Source organism: Mercurialis annua, linkage group LG5, assembly GCF_937616625.2.
Source record: "Mercurialis annua linkage group LG5, ddMerAnnu1.2, whole genome shotgun sequence".
Taxonomy (NCBI): domain Eukaryota; kingdom Viridiplantae; phylum Streptophyta; class Magnoliopsida; order Malpighiales; family Euphorbiaceae; genus Mercurialis; species Mercurialis annua.
In genome coordinates, this window is record NC_065574.1 from 18,586,810 (window position 1) to 18,602,564 (window position 15,755).

Consider the following 15,755-nt stretch of genomic DNA (forward strand, 5'->3'; position numbering starts at 1 on the left):
AAGTCAATCAAATACTCTGTAGACATGAGTGTGACGATTGCGGTTGACATGTGGCACGCTTTTCCGACCATGTACAAGCTGTCGTTCATGGGATTTGAGGAAGCCCATGTTATTGTTGGAGGATGTCATCAAGCGTACTTGGACTGGTACGAGCGGCATTCGCATCCCCGTGTCCTTCCTGGCGTAGATCTTCCACGATCACATCCTCCTCGCTCCAACAACGATTATGTAAGTTTTTATTTTCTAATTTAGTGAATATTACATATATTTAACATATTGAAATAACTTGTCTATTTATGGTATTACTGTGGATGACGCTGCTGATTACCGAGTTCGAGCATTTCATAGGATCGTCAGCTCGATTATCGCCCAGCATAGACAACACCGCGACTTTAAGGGCATTCCGGAAGCAGGAAACGGAGGAGGCTAGCTCTACTTTGGAGAGAGTCATTGCCGCTTGGCGTAGTGTTGACTGAGTGCTGTTAGTATATGTTGTATTTTTATTTTATTAGTACTTTTTTTTCTGATTATGTACTTTTTTTTATTAGATGTGAGTTTCCAGACATTTTATTAAATATTATGTACGTTTTTGTTATTATGCAATTTTATGAACATTTTAATTTGTTAGATATGTTGTGGGTTTCAAAAATATTACACGTATAATAATAAAACACACATAATGAAATAAGGTTCCGAATCAAAATTTTACAATCAACTCAATCTGCCATACCTATCAATCTATCATTGATCTCTCCTACTACCATATAAAGTATGCCAAGACTGAACAGTATGGTCCCTGTGCTCGAACCACAAGGTGGGAATTGGTGGGACAGGGAAATTATCCTGTAAATTCAACCTAACAAAGTGAGCCCGTCCACTAATATACAGTATCACTATCTCCTTCGATGGTCGTGAGTGAACCTTAGAGGAATGCAAAGGCAGAACAGTAAAGGAACAGAACTGCGTCTGTGGTAGCGTCCCGCCTTGTATGTAAATAACAGCTGCATTGAAGATAGTGGCAATAGGGAACAAGTCATCCAATACCTGCATCCATTTAATAAGTCAGAATTTAAATATCATTTTTTAGAAAAATATAATAACTTACTGAATCAGGATGAGCCATGAAAATGTGGGTCACCACACCTGTATCCTCCTCAGCAAGAGTCCAATGCACATAATCACTATTCTGAGCCATGTGATAAAATTGAGCAACCACATCTCTACCCTCAAAGCTAGACTTTCTCAAATTCTCTCTGTAGTTGTACACTTGCCTTATTGTAAGGTTGTCAGATGGTACTTTTTCTTTCAAAGCTGCCATAATAGAACACGGCTTCGCTTGTGCCGCACTCATATCTCGCACAATTTCTTTCGCCTCACCACGCAGCCCACTCATCTGACGGTATCCTTCAGGATACACAGCTAAAGCATGGTTGTGTGTACTCGTAACACCAGGATCTGTAAGTATAAACCATGCAGTCTTGCCTAATTTGACAACAATTTTGAATTTGCAATGACACGCTTTTGTCTTCATATTTTTTCGTACGAATGAATCAGAATCTGTGAACGAACCTCTATAACGTTCACCCTGAGCACATCTTAGAAGCTTTTTTTTCCCTCGTTCTTATGTGACGAAATGACTAACTCAAATCCAATCCTTATAGCAGTACTCTTATCCCAAGTAATTGCTTCAACATCAGTATCAAACCCATGTCCTGGCTTAAACCAATCGCTGTAATCAATTCCGTCACCGCCATAATCTTCTAAATGAACTTGCAAACATAAATAATTACGTTTAAAAAATCCTAATAATATTCAATAAAAAAATCACTTAAATTATTAAAAATAAAAAATTATTATTTTAATGTTTTAAAAAAAAAAAATTAATTTCCGGCTGCGGCGTTTCGGTCACAGCCGGAAACAACCCCTTGAAGGGGGACAGTCCCCCTTCAAGGGGACGTCCGGCGTCTCCTCCTTCGGAGGGGACATGAATTGGGGTCGTCCCCCCTTAAAAAATTATTTTTTATCTCGGAAAAGCCGAAAAAACTTGTTTCCGAACGTCGATACTCGTTACCCGAAAAATTGTACTCGTTATCCGTTATTTTAATCGACTTTTTACGTATTTGTTCGAATGTGTTCGAATGAGTTGAGAGAACTTTTTTTTAAAATTTTGTTACAAGGGCAGAAATGTCTTTTATATGGGCGGTGTTAAGTAAAAAAGGGCGGCGAATAGTAAAATCCTTTTCTAACTAGGGAACGCAAAATGATGATTCCTGAACAAACTTAAAACATCATACAAATTTCTTTTTTTATTTTTTTGTTTAAATCTCTTTTTTTTATTTATTATGCTTTAAATTAAATTTCATATTTCACTGTAATTTTGACGTTCTGTAATATGTTGATTAATGATGATGCATGAAATAGGTTAGTTGTTTCAAAAAAAATCTGTTATTTTTTGGAGTTTTTTTTCTGTCTAGATCGTCAAATTACTGTTGTTACGCGACATCTGCTTATGAGTCACCGTCATTGACCATGGTGCCTAAAATACTGCCGTTGTTGATCACGGTAACCAATCAGTCGCCATCGCTAGTCACGGTTCAACGCCGCCATTCTCGACGGTATAGCCATCCTGTGTCCACAACACTTTTGTTGGCGACAACACAACCGTCGTTCCCTCCTAACACCATCATCTGAGACAGAAACAACCCTTGCAATTTGGTTCTATGTCTCTTGTTTTATTTCAATGTTTGTTTATTTTTGATATATAATCTCTATGATGGTGGAACGTACTTTAATGTGCGTGATCATCATTCAATTTAATCAATTAATTATATTAGTGTTTAAGTTGGATAACTTGATAATTTTAATACAAATAATTGATATTAACAACATTAACTTATAAATCAAAATATAAGCAGTGGTTGTATTTAATTTATTAAACATGGTAATATCAATTAAAACCAATTTCATTTAGACATTTAGGTTTTTATTTTGTATTTAATTAATAACTAAACCTTAAAATTAATTTTAGAATTAGGATCATTTTTATTTTTGCATGATGTATGTCTATTCTTATTTTATCACATATTATTTGTATTTTTCATAATTAATTTTAGGTTAGTAAATTTAATTTGGCTAATTAAATTAATCAAATTGACAATAGACATCTATAATTAATTAAAATGTAATTAGTTAATTGTATAAACATTAAAAATGTTAAATATTTAAAACTAATCTTGCTAGAAATACTTAAAATTGATTAATAAAATGATATTAGCATTATAAAAATCAACCATAGACGTAGGGCTATATGTATGTTTAAAAAGATGTCATTTTGATTTGTAACTAAATGAATTTATAATTTAAACGCTTTCATCACATACTTTAAATGATTAGATATGATAAATTAAGTAAATAATAAAACATAAAAATTCATACACAAATTATAGAATAGTAGACCCGGATCTAATTTATGGTTGGTGTGATTACTATTATTTTATAATGATGAAATCCAGTCGCCATCCAAAATAAAAAAGATGTCACGGTTCCACCGAGTGACGACTTCTAACCTTTGCGATAATTTTTCAAAATAGTTTGCGTTAATTTTAAAGTTAGATTGCGTTTTTTTTTAGAAACATAAATAGATTAATGAGAAGCTGGTAAATCAGTCATTACAATTGGATTTATATCTAGAGGGACATGCCCCAACCAGATAGCAATACAATTACTATTCTTAAAAGCCATGCTAGCTATTGCATGGGCCACTTTGTTCCTATTTCTATTGGTGAAACAGATATCCTTGCACCCTTCCGTGTTCATATTCCTCAGGCAGTCCATCCCAACCAGGCCAATGTCATTACAAGGCAAGTTTGTGTTCTTGATAGTGTCTGCTACCACTTTCGAGTCTGAATTGACTACATAAGGAGTTAGATTTACTTCCTTTGCCAAGCTCATATCACCTCTGATTGCGAAGGCTTCTCCCAAGCTCACTTCGGGGTCCCACTCATAGCGCTTGTAGCCCGCAGCATGGACTACCCCTCTACTATCTCTGATGAAAACACTTGTGCTGTATTGTTTGGACTGTCTGTTGAAACCAGCATCAACATTAACACAAAAAGTCCCAGGGGGGAGGGGTCCAGGAGTTGGTGGTGCTTCTGTCATCAGTCAGCTCATGGCTGGTTGTTCTCCTTTCTGTCCTTCCAAAGTCGTCAATGTAATTAAGCACCCATTCCATCAGCTTGTTCTCAAACTTACATCCCTGGTTAAAAAGAAAACGGTTTCTACCCACAACAACACATTGAAGGTCAAGAAAGCATTTTTATCAAGGCAAGAGAAGGCTTTAAGGATAAGGTCTTGCATTTGCCAATGTTTCCTTGGCTGGATTATGCCATAGCTCTCCCACATCTTCCAATCTGACTTAGCTTTCTTGCAAAACCAAAGGGCATGGATGGCAGATTCCATATTATTGCCACAGGTCGGGCAATCTTCCTCAATTTGCATCCCTCGCTGCTTTAGGTTTGTTTTGACTGGGAGCCAATTATGGAAGCACTTCCACATGAACACCTTTATCTTGCTTGACATTTTCATTCTCCACAAATGTTTCCACCACCTCATGGAAGCAGACGGATCAGACCCTGTTGGGATGTCCTGAAGGTCCCTCGCTACTCTATAGACACTTCTCACACTGAAAGTGCCCTTCTTATCATAGTCCCAGCGGGTTCTATCCTGTTGGTGGGAGTTTGCTAGGGGGATGCTCATTATCAAGTCTGCTTCATCAGAGTAAAAAGAGGCGTAGATCAGGTCTCTGTTCCACTGACCATTTTGGCTCATTAGGTCCTTGACCTTAGTTTCGGGATGCAAAAGCATTTTGCTGTGAACTTTAAAGGTCCTTTCTTTTGGCAGCCATCTATCCGTGCATACTTTGATGTTTTCTCCATCACCCACTCTCCACCTAGACCCAGCCATTTGGACCTCCCTTGCCCAAACCAAACTTTTCCAAGTATATGAAGCTTGTCTTGGGCACGAGGCATCAAAAAAGGTGTCTTCTCTATAGTATCTGAATTTGTAGATTCTAGCGAGCAAGCTGGTAGGTTGAGATAGCAGCCTCCACCCATGTTTGCATAGCATACTTTTGTTAAAACTTTCGAGGTCCTTAAATCCCACTCCTCCATAGCAGTTGGGTTTGCAAAGAGACTTCCACGTGGCCCAATGGATTTTCCTGGCTCCTTCTTTGGTTCCCAACCAAAACTTATTGCACAGGCTTTCAATCTCCTTGATTAGAGCCTTGGGGAAGCAAAAGCAATTCATGTATATGCAGGTGTGGCTTGGATAACCGCCTTGAGCATAACTTCCTTGCCTCCTCATGAAAAGAGGTTATTCTTCCACCCCTGAAGTTTTTTCCATATTCTCTCCTTTATGGCCTTAAAACTGTCTCCCTTTTTTCTTCCCACAGCCGAAAGGAGCCCTAGGTATTTCTCGTGGCAAGGCACTATGGGAATTTGTAGTGCAAGTTGGACTACACTCTGGGTTGTTGGATCCGTCCCCTTGCCAAAAGAAATGCCTGATTTCTCCAGATTGATGATTTGGCCAGAGGCTATTTCATACATTTGCAGAATTTGTTTAATGACATTGCATTCCTTTGTGTTGGCTCTAAAGAAGAGGAGGCCGTCGTCTGCGAAGAAAAGGTGCCAGACATTGCATCCTTGGCCAAATTTGATTCCTTGAATCTGCTTTTCTTCAATTGCACTTTCAATGAGACTTGAGAGCCCCTGAGCGCAGACAAGGAAGAGGTAGGGGGATAATGGGTCTCCCTGGTGCAAACCCCTTTGGGGTTGGATTCGACCTTTAATAAAACCATTAAGCATAAATGAAAAATTCACAGAGGAGAAGCATTATGTCAGTTTTTTAATCCAGCAGTCCTGAACCCCATTTTCACTAACATGGCTTTGATGAAGCCCCATTCCACCCGGTCATAGGCCTTCGACATGTCCAATTTCATTGCTATAAGCCCATTCAGTTTTCTGCCAGATTTCTTCATTGTATGGATGCATTCAAAACCGATTAGAGCGTTATCTACAATTTGGCGACCCGGCACAAAGGCGCTTTGAGAGGGATCTACTACTTCATCAAGGGCTATTCTGGATCTGTTCGCTAGGGCCTTGGCCATAATTTTGTAAATAACGTTGCACAGACTTATAGGTCGAAAGTGCATCATACTAATAGGGATTTTGATTTTGGGTATGAAAGCAATTATGGTCTCATTAATGCATTCACTACTAGCATTATTATTAAGGAACAAAAGACATACCTTGGTTATCTCAGGGCCCAAAATCCTCTAGTATTTCTGATAAAAAAGGGCTGGGAAGCCATCTCTCCCAGGGGATTTCGTAGTAGGCATGTCCTTCAAAGCTTGCTGAACGTTTGTCTCCTCGTTTACTTTTAGCTTCACATGCCTGGTAACAGATTCCATATCATCTACTGAAGGGTTTGTTGAAGCAAAGATACCAGTGAAGTACCTCTGGATAATCGCTTCTACTCTCCCATAATCCTCTTGCCAATTTCCCCATTCATCCTTGAGCCCTTTGATTTTATCCCGGGCTTTCCTCTTTGAGGCTTTCATATGGAAGTAACGGGTGTTTCGGTCTCCATAGGCCAACCAGTTAGATCTGACCCGTTGTTTCAAAATGACCTCTTCCTCTATCTGGAGGGCTTCCAACCTCCTCTCTACTTCTTTGATCTGTTCCATTGTGATGTCATTATCATGGGATTCCATAATTGATTTCAGCTCATCTTTTCTCATTTTTATCAATTCCTTGATGTTTCCCCCATTGGCTTTCCCCAGTTCCTGAAGATTTGAGCACATTGCTTTAGTTTAATGGGACATCCTCTACTTTATCAATCCTTCTACCTTGCTCCCAAGCCTTAAGGACTACTTCCTTAAACCCTTCTTTCATAGACCAGGACTCTTCAAAATGATATCTTCTCCCCTTACTTCTATGGTCTTGATGAGCCTGATCATCTTTCCTGCTATACATGAGGATTGGTCTGTGGTCAGACCCCCCGTAGTCAAGAAGTTTAACATGAGTCTCTGGGTAATTCAGTTTCCACTCAAAATTGGACACGAAGCGTTCGAGATTCTCCTTGATGATGCCCCCCTCTACTGCACCACCACGTGAACCTCATCCCAGCAGTATCCAGGTCCAAATGATTACAGTGATCCTGGCAGTTTTTAAAATTCCGCGTCAAATAGTCTGGCCTTTTATTACTCCCTACCTTTTCGCTATCCTTGAGGATTTCATTAAAATCTACTCCGCAAATCCACAGACCAGCATGTAACTCACTCAAGCGATTTAATAGGGTCCAAGAGTGAACCCTATGGGACTGAATCAGGTTCCCGTAGAAGCCCGTAAAGCAAAAAAACTTGTTATTGTAATTAATCACAACATCAATATGAAATTTAGAGGAGCTTCAGATAGAGACATCACAACAATCTTCCCACATCAAGGCGATGCCTCCACTACTCCCATCGCTGTCCACACTGAAACATCCCTCCATGTTTAATCTTGTGCGGAGCTTTTCAATTTTGTTACCATCAAAACGAGTTTCCATCAAAAACACTAGGTTGGGCCTGATCTTCCTGATAAGATCAGCGATATTTTGGAACGTTCGAAGGGAGCCCATCCCCTGAACGTTCCAAGAGAAGACATTCACTGGACTCGGCGGGCCTGCTGAGCAGACTCCGCCGATAAAAACATGGTCGAACCCTCATCAATGGCGTAGTCTGTAGGATTAGATAACACCTTCAATGATTCCTCCTCCTTAGCTTGTATAGAAGTTTCTCTAGGAAATGTACCGTTGCAAGACTTACTCCCCCATAGGTTTGTTATGTCAAGCAATGGTCCAAGTGTCTCTTTTGGGCTGGGTTGTCCCTTTCTGGAGCTCCCATTCTTCCCCACATGCTTTTTAACTCCTTTTTCTTTTCCCTTAATTCCTAGCCAAATAGGCCCATCCCCGCCTTTTTTAAACTTGCTTTTTCCGCCCCCATTTCCACTTTCTCCTCAAAAAAAAGGGGCTTGACTGATCTCAAGATCAACTAAGTCAGTCCCAATCAGAACTTTTGCTCCCTCATCCTTTTTGCAGTATGATTGAAGATATGTTTTGGCGGCTCCCGTGATATCAGGAGGCGATTGGTTCACCCCTCCCTCCATCCTTTCTTTTTCTTGGGAAGCATGCATAATCATTCATTCCTCTTCGTTTTTTCTGTTCTAAAACTTCCTCAGGAAGCTTCTCAGTCACCGAAGTTTCTTCGGCCTCCTTAGTATTGCTGTGTCTCAGGCGTTTGTTCTTCCCATTATTCCACTAAGGGTTACCAGCCCTTATTAACTCATTATACTTAAGTTTCCTTAGGTCATCCACACCTGGTTTCGTGCACTCCAACATGGGATGTCCGAGGACTCCACATTTGAAACATAGCTCTGGTAATCTCTCGTACCGGAGAACCGCAGTGATAGCTGGCCCCTTGGCATCAACCTTCACTCTTAATCCTCTTTTCAGAGGTTGTCTAATGTCTATCTTCACCCTGATTCTGAGGTACTTCCCCAAGCAGTCCCCTGATACCCCTGGATCAACCCTTTCCACCGTTCCAATCTGAGATCCCAACAATAACCCTGCCTCTCTGTTTAAGCAGACTAGGGGCAAGTTGTGTATCTGGACCCAGAAAGCCACATTGTCAAATTTCATGGCATTATAGTCTCCCACCCCAGTGGGTGCTTCAATAACGATAAAATAGTCCTGGAAGGTCCAACATCCTCCCGCTTGAACTCTTCCTTTATCTTCGCTGATTCAAAATGGAAGATAAACTTGTTATTCCCCACTGTTTCCACCTTCATAGACTTCTTCGTTTTCCATAGGAAATTAATCGCTGAGATGAAGCCATCTCTATTTACTTTCTTGGTGGCTAGGACTCTTCCCAACGGCGTCTGAGCAACCTTCTGTTCCCCAGCTTCTCTGGCTTTGTCCCCCAACTCGCACACTACTATATCCTCATCGTCGTCTGAGAGAGACAGCGATTGGTATAAATTTGCAATATCCATGGAAGGTGAAACGTTCTCTAGAGAACATAGAGAGAGACTATTAGATTGCGTTATTTTAAGAGTGCTAAAATGTAAGTGCATGCTTTCTCATGCTGCTCAAAATAACTTTTAGAATATGAAGAATTTATTAGTTTAATAGTCAAAAGGTGAGATGACATAATTTGACCAAAAAATAAAAGAGTGAGAGAATGGTGAAGTAATTACCTCAAAATTTAAAAATTGAAAAAAAGAGAAGCGGTGAAGCGAAATCCCATGTAATGCAATTCAACCCACCCACATCATCTTTAATCTAACCGTTACCACATAGAAATAAAGCTGAGACGATGATCAATTGCGTCTCTTTCATGGACGACCCAGTTGCCCTCTTCATGTCTCTCGATGACTGGCAAGATGATGCATCCTCCTCTTCTCAATCTTCTTCCGACACTTTCTTGGTCGGTTTTGTTATTGCTAACATAGTGGGTCTCCGTTATTATTCCGGCACCATCACTGGCCGGGAACTGGTCGGTTTGGTTCGCGAATCCACCAACCCTTATGATCACAATGCTATTCGAGTCCTCAATACAAGAACCGTTCAAGTGGGTCACATTGAAAGGTCAGTGGCTTCTGTTTTGTCTCCTTTGATTGACTCTAGGAAAATTACTGTGGAAGGTATTGTTGCTAACTCTCGTAGTACTCTTAATAAGTTCAAAATTCCTTGTCAAGTTCATGTCTTTGCGAGGATTGAGGATCTTGACTCTGTTAAAACTGAGATTATGCGTTCTGGGTTGGTTTTGATTACTGAAAATGATGCCAGTTTTGGGTTGTCTGAGGCCATGGTGGTTAAAGAAAATAATAAGAAAACTGGGAATAGAAGTGTGGATGAAATTTTTAAGTTGGTGGATGACAGTGTGAGTAAAAAGGGTAAATTAGGGACTTTGGAGCCGCCCAAGGAGGTGATTAAGTCCGAGCTTTTTGCGCATCAGAAGGAGGGGCTGTGGTGGTTGATGAATAGAGAGAATTCTGATGAATTGCCTCCCTTTTGGGAGGAGAAAGACGGGAAATTTGTGAATGTGTTGACGAATTATCAGTCTTATAACCGGCCTGAGCCATTGCGTGGTGGCATTCTTGCGGATGATATGGGGTTGGGAAAAACTTTAACTCTGCTATCTCTGATTGCTTTTGATAAAGTTAGTAGTGATAAGAGTATTGATAGAAGAAATATCAAACAACAACCATGTGAGGTGGATGAGGAAGTGTCTCTTACGAATGACAATAAAGGGAAGAGAGGTAGGGTTAAAAAGGAGACCGGAGGGCGAAAAAGGCGTAAAACTGAAGATACTTGTTTAGATAGTAAGGTACAAGGGAAGTCTGTGAGTACAATTGACAAGTCGTGCAGTGCAGGACCAACACTAATTGTGTGCCCGCCTGTTGTGTTCTCAACATGGATAACACAGCTCGAAGATCACACTGAACCAGGATCGCTCAAAGTATACATTTATCATGGGGAAAGGACTAAAGAAGCTGATGTGCTTAGGAAGCAAGATATAGTGTTGACGACATATAGTACATTGGTTAGTGAAGATTCTTCTGAAGACTCCCCTGTGAAGATGATCAACTGGTGGAGAGTCATTTTGGATGAGGCACATGTCATCAAGAATGCAATTGCACAACAAAGTCGAGCAGTTACTAATTTGAAGGCTAAGAGGAGATGGGTTGTTACTGGAACGCCTATACAGAATGGATCGTTAGATTTGTTTTCGCTGATGGCATTTTTGCGATTTGAGCCATTTTCCATCAAGAATTATTGGCAAAGTCTGGTGCAACGCCCACTTGCCCAGGGGGATAAAAAGGGGCTCTCACGGCTGCAGGTAATGCATATATTTGTTGTTTTTTTCTATGTACTTAAATTTTTTGTTTCTTTGTTTGGCTGTTTTTTTCTATGTATTGGAATTTTCATTTGTGATTGTTTTATTTCCCTGTACTTGAAATTCTTAAGTTGTGCCTAGGTGTCAATATTATTTAATGGAATTTAGCTGAATGAGGGTATCCTTTGAGTATCTTTTTGTACTCATACTCGCTTTAATGGTTCAAGTACCGAGATATATTTCAATTTGCCTTTCTTAGCTATAGTGGGCTAGATTCAATAATTCAGTTGTTTTATAGAAGATTTATTCTTCATTTGGTTACAATTCTATCTATGATAGTTTGAGATAATATTTCTAGACTGTTGTAATTGAGAAATTTTAAAAGTAAAAAGAGATGTGATTCGTCGCCTGCGAAGGTAAGCTTTGTAGTTAGCCCATTAGAATGGCCTTTTTCCCTCATATGTTTTCTTTTACTAAAAGGTACAGCAAGATCGAGGCGTAAATTTTTTCTATTATTATGGAGATCTTGAGACAAGGAAATAGTATGTGTAACTGACTGCAACAACTGTATTGGACTGAGACTGCCTCGAATAAATTGACATCTAAAGACCTCAGTATTTTGGAAACTCAGTCATGTGCAAATATTTTTTTTTTCACGAAATATTTAAAAAGTAAGAATTCTAAAATTGATTTTGTTTCTAGAAAAAATTAGATAGTATCAGGTATCTGTTAGTTATCGGAAAGGTTAATAATTGAGATCTTTTTCAATGTTGTATTGAGTTCGTTTTATTGTCATTGTGAAACTTGAAATAATTAAGGGGGCATCATAGTCTCAAACCTGTCGATTTTCCAAAATGTCACTATTTCATTTTAATGTTGTAGTGCAGTTTTAATCACAGATTTGGCGTGAGGGATGATGATTTCTTTCATTCTTTATAGTGTCATGCTATAATTTGTGGCACTGCTTCCTGTGTTCTTAGGTTTTAATGGCGACAATTTCTTTGCGGAGAACAAAAGACAAGGGTTTAGTTGGTTTGCCATCGAAAACTGTGGAAACTTGTTACGTTGAACTTTCACAAGAAGAATGTGAAATGTATGACCAGATGGAAGGGGAAGCAAAGGGTGTTGTCCAAAGCTTTATTAATACTGATAGTCTAACTCGCAACTATTCTACAGTACTTTGCATTATTTTACGACTTCGACAGATATGCAACGATCCGGCTTTGTGTCCATCAGATCTGAGGGCATTACTTCCTTCCAACAGTATTGAAGGTATTAAAAATGTTAGAATTCTTTACTGTATATTTCCTGCTCTTTATTTGATTAGTGAGTTTTTGTTTCATCTTCTGTCCCCTGGAAGATGAATTTTTCTAATATTAGTTTTATTGAGTAATAATTAGGTTGGTCATAATTTAGACATTTATATATTTCATGCTTGAATTTCTTGATACTAATGTTTTAATTGGAGGTTGTGTTTATCATGTCGGTATGATTTTGGAGGCTTGTGAAGTATGGGCAATTTCTGGGAAGGTGATAGGGACAATATACACCATGTTTACAATGGATTTGTCAGAATTTGTTTGTACATTGCGGGTGTGATTCTCCAAGTTGGTTACATAATCATTGTTGATGTATGGCAATCTTGTAGGGATTACGCTTATAGACTTACATGAGAAAATTTAAACGATGTCTCCCATTATTGAAAAATAGCATTTTTGGACACTTGTTTGAGCGGGCGTTGGTTTTTTTCATAGAAATTTATACAGAACTGTTTATCATGTATTTCAATTAGGAATCCTGAGGATCATTATAAGTCATAGTTCCAAATTTCTGAAAGTCTTCCTTAGAGTGCAAGTGTGAGGCAGCATTTAATAAACACTTCGTAGAGGCTGCTTTGTGGTAAAGTCTTGTTAAGTTTTACAGTGTTTTGATTTATTTTTGGAGTTGAAAAAAGTGTGGAAGGCGGCGATACATTCAACCCTTCATATAAGCGGTTATTTGATTAAGTCTTAATAAGTTGTACACTGTTTTGATTTATTTGGGAGTAGAAAAGAAGCAAGAGATTAGTCAACTCTAATGGTTTAAGATTTGTCTGCCTATTGGCAAGTATGAGCTTGATGTAGTCAACTTCATCCCCACAGCTACTGTTCATATGTCATGGTTAGGCACGTTGCGTTATATCTCATTTGTTTTCCTGTCATTCCTTTTGTCTGGTGCCTGAGTGGATATACATCTACAATGATGGAAGCTTTCTTTTGTTTGCTTCTTAACTTCTGGTGATAGCTGTATAAACTCGAATGCTTAACATCTGACTGCTATCCAATCGTCATCCTTTTTTTTTGTTATATGCGGATTCTAGTGTATATGTGTGCTAATTACTTTAGTCTTTATTGTTGCTAACTGCTGGAGACCTTATTGCAGATGTCTCCAATAACCCTGAATTGCTTGAGAAGGTAGTTGCGTTACTGCAGGACGGTGAAGATTTTGACTGCCCAATTTGCATTTCTCCACCAACAGATACTGTAATTACGCGATGTGCTCATGTATTTTGCCGACCCTGCATCTTGAAAACCCTGCAACGCGTGAAGCCCAGCTGCCCACTTTGCCGCCGATGTCTAACTATGGCTGACCTGTTTTCAGCGCCTCCTGAATCTTCTTCCACTGAAAACACTGAAATTTCTGGTTCAAAATCAAACGCATCATCCAAGGTCCGTGCTCTTCTGAACCTGCTCATTGCAGCAAGAGAGAGAAACCCGACTGCAAAATCAGTAATATTTTCACAATTTCAGAAGATGTTGGTATTACTTGAAGAGCCGCTAAAAGCAGCTGGTTTTAAGATCTTGCGGTTAGACGGAACAATGAGTGCAAAGAAGAAGCATCAAGTGATAAAAGATTTTGGTGCGCTTGGACCGATTGGGCCCACTGTTCTGCTAGCGAGTCTAAAGGCTTCAGGTGCTGGTATAAACCTTACATCTGCTTCCACAGTGTATTTGTTGGAGCCATGGTGGAACCCAGCCGTTGAGGAACAAGCAATGGACCGTGTGCATCGAATTGGACAGAAAGAGGATGTGACAGTGGTGAGGTTGATCACCCGAAACAGCATTGAAGAAAGGATATTAGAGATGCAGGAAAGGAAAAAGAAATTGGCAAAGGAAGCGTTTGGAAAGCGGGGAGCAAAAGTACATGATGTTAGGACAGATGATCTTCGCATACTCATGTCCTTGTGAGTTCTTACGCTTGCTCACTCTGCATCAGATAATACAGATACCCGTTGCAGGTTAAATATTTTGCGGTTAAACTATTTTTCTTTTATAGAATGGTTACCCACTTTTAAATTCTTACATTTTAATAAGTAAATATCAATTTTACCAACAGAAGGCTACTAAATGAATTCAGACTAAAAATTGTTTACATGGTCTGATGATGGTAAAATTGAAATTTGATTACCAAATTGTAAGATTTGGAAAGTCGATAACCTGTAAAAAAAATTTAACCAGTCCGTCGCATGTAAATTTTAGGCACTTCAATAAATTTTGGTGAAGCATAGTAACTAAGTAGCGTCTAATTTTTTGCACAGCACAAACGGATGAGATTGGAATTTTATTTTGAAACCACTCCCTTTCAACAGCAATGAAGTTTAAAAATGATAGTTGGAGTCGAGAACACTCGAGTATTTCTCGTAGGATTCATTGGTTTATGCTTGCATGGATTGGTAGTAAGATAAATATAACTTGTGCACATGCATTGTTTATATGTCCTTGCTTGCTTGTGCGGACTCCATCCACCACATGCAATTATGAACCATTCATCTATGAGTACGCATTTTCTATCAAAATGGTATTCAAATAACCATTGAATCATTGTTTATGTTCGATAGGTAAATGAATAAACATACTAAAAATAAAAGGGTTAATTACATATAAAATCACCAATTTTATATGAAATTGCAAAAATAACACGACCTTTAAAACGTGGCAATTCAGGGCACCATCTTTCATTATTTTTTAAAAACAATATGGACACATTTTTAGTAGCGTTTTTGCTGACGTGGCACTCCCATCGAATGTTCAAGTCAGCAAAATTTTATCTAAAAACGTGCCCATGTTGTTTTTGAAAAAAAATGAAAGGTGATGCCCCGAATTGACACGTTTTAAAGGTGGTGTTATTTTTGAGAATTCGTGTAAAGGTGATGATTTTATATATATAGTTAAAATAAAATGACGTCTGAATTTTTCATTTGTGGTTGGCCATTTATATTCAATTCAGCAAAATTAATCCTAAGATTTTCGTATTTTTAGCATTTATTTTATTTGTGCTGATGAATTGGTTTATTTTATTTTTAAGGGTTCCTCTACCTCTAATTTTGTAATATCATGTGGTATTTTTATCCACCGAAAATGGAGCGTATCTCCAAATATTGTTAATTCCATTAAATTTTAGTGTTTTTTACACAACTCTCGGTTATTAAATATACTATACATGGTTTGTGTTTATAGAACTGCTATTTAATTAATAACATTAAAAACCTCGGTACAAATATAAGGAGAACAATCAAATATGTCATGTTTTCTTTTCAACTCTTCTCCTTCTAATTCTTCTCCAAAACCCAACCATTTTCTTCATCGTGAGTTCTTCTCTATTGTTACCCGCCACCGTTGTTGTTTTGTTGTCACCGTTATCATTCTGTCGCTGCCGCTATCATTTTGCTTTTATTATTCTTCCAAATTTGAAATCGGTTACTGTTCTGGGGTGAAGGATTCATAATACACACTTCAAAGGTCTTCGATCGAAGTTTCGAATAGCAGTACAAATAGATCGA

At 38.6% G+C, this 15,755-nt stretch overlaps 1 protein-coding gene across 2 annotated transcripts; it reads left to right on the top strand.

The window, feature by feature from the left end:
- Positions 1-9,242: 9,242 nt before the first annotated feature.
- LOC126682178 (putative SWI/SNF-related matrix-associated actin-dependent regulator of chromatin subfamily A member 3-like 1) lies at positions 9,243-14,599 on the top strand. 2 transcript variants are annotated; one of them, XM_050377771.2, is made up of 4 exons: positions 9,243-10,939; positions 11,917-12,208; positions 13,358-14,159; positions 14,514-14,599. In XM_050377771.2, the coding sequence occupies exons 1-4, from the start codon at positions 9,413-9,415 to the stop codon at positions 14,524-14,526; spliced, it is 2,634 nt and encodes an 877-aa protein (XP_050233728.1). In that variant the 5' UTR covers positions 9,243-9,412; the 3' UTR covers positions 14,527-14,599. The 2 variants fall into 2 exon arrangements, 1 of the variants encoding a protein (XP_050233728.1); XR_007641416.2 differs by having other exon boundaries at positions 9,244-10,939; positions 13,358-14,213.
- The last annotated feature ends 1,156 nt before the right edge of the window (positions 14,600-15,755 follow it).

Coding starts and splice junctions, on each gene's coding strand:
- LOC126682178 (XM_050377771.2), top strand. CDS start 9,413: ATGATCAATTGCGTCTCTTTCATGGACGACCCAGTTGCCCTCTTCATG. Junction 10,940..11,916: donor AGGGGCTCTCACGGCTGCAG/GTAATGCATATA, acceptor CTGTGTTCTTAG/GTTTTAATGGCGACAATTTC. Junction 12,209..13,357: donor TCCTTCCAACAGTATTGAAG/GTATTAAAAATG, acceptor ACCTTATTGCAG/ATGTCTCCAATAACCCTGAA.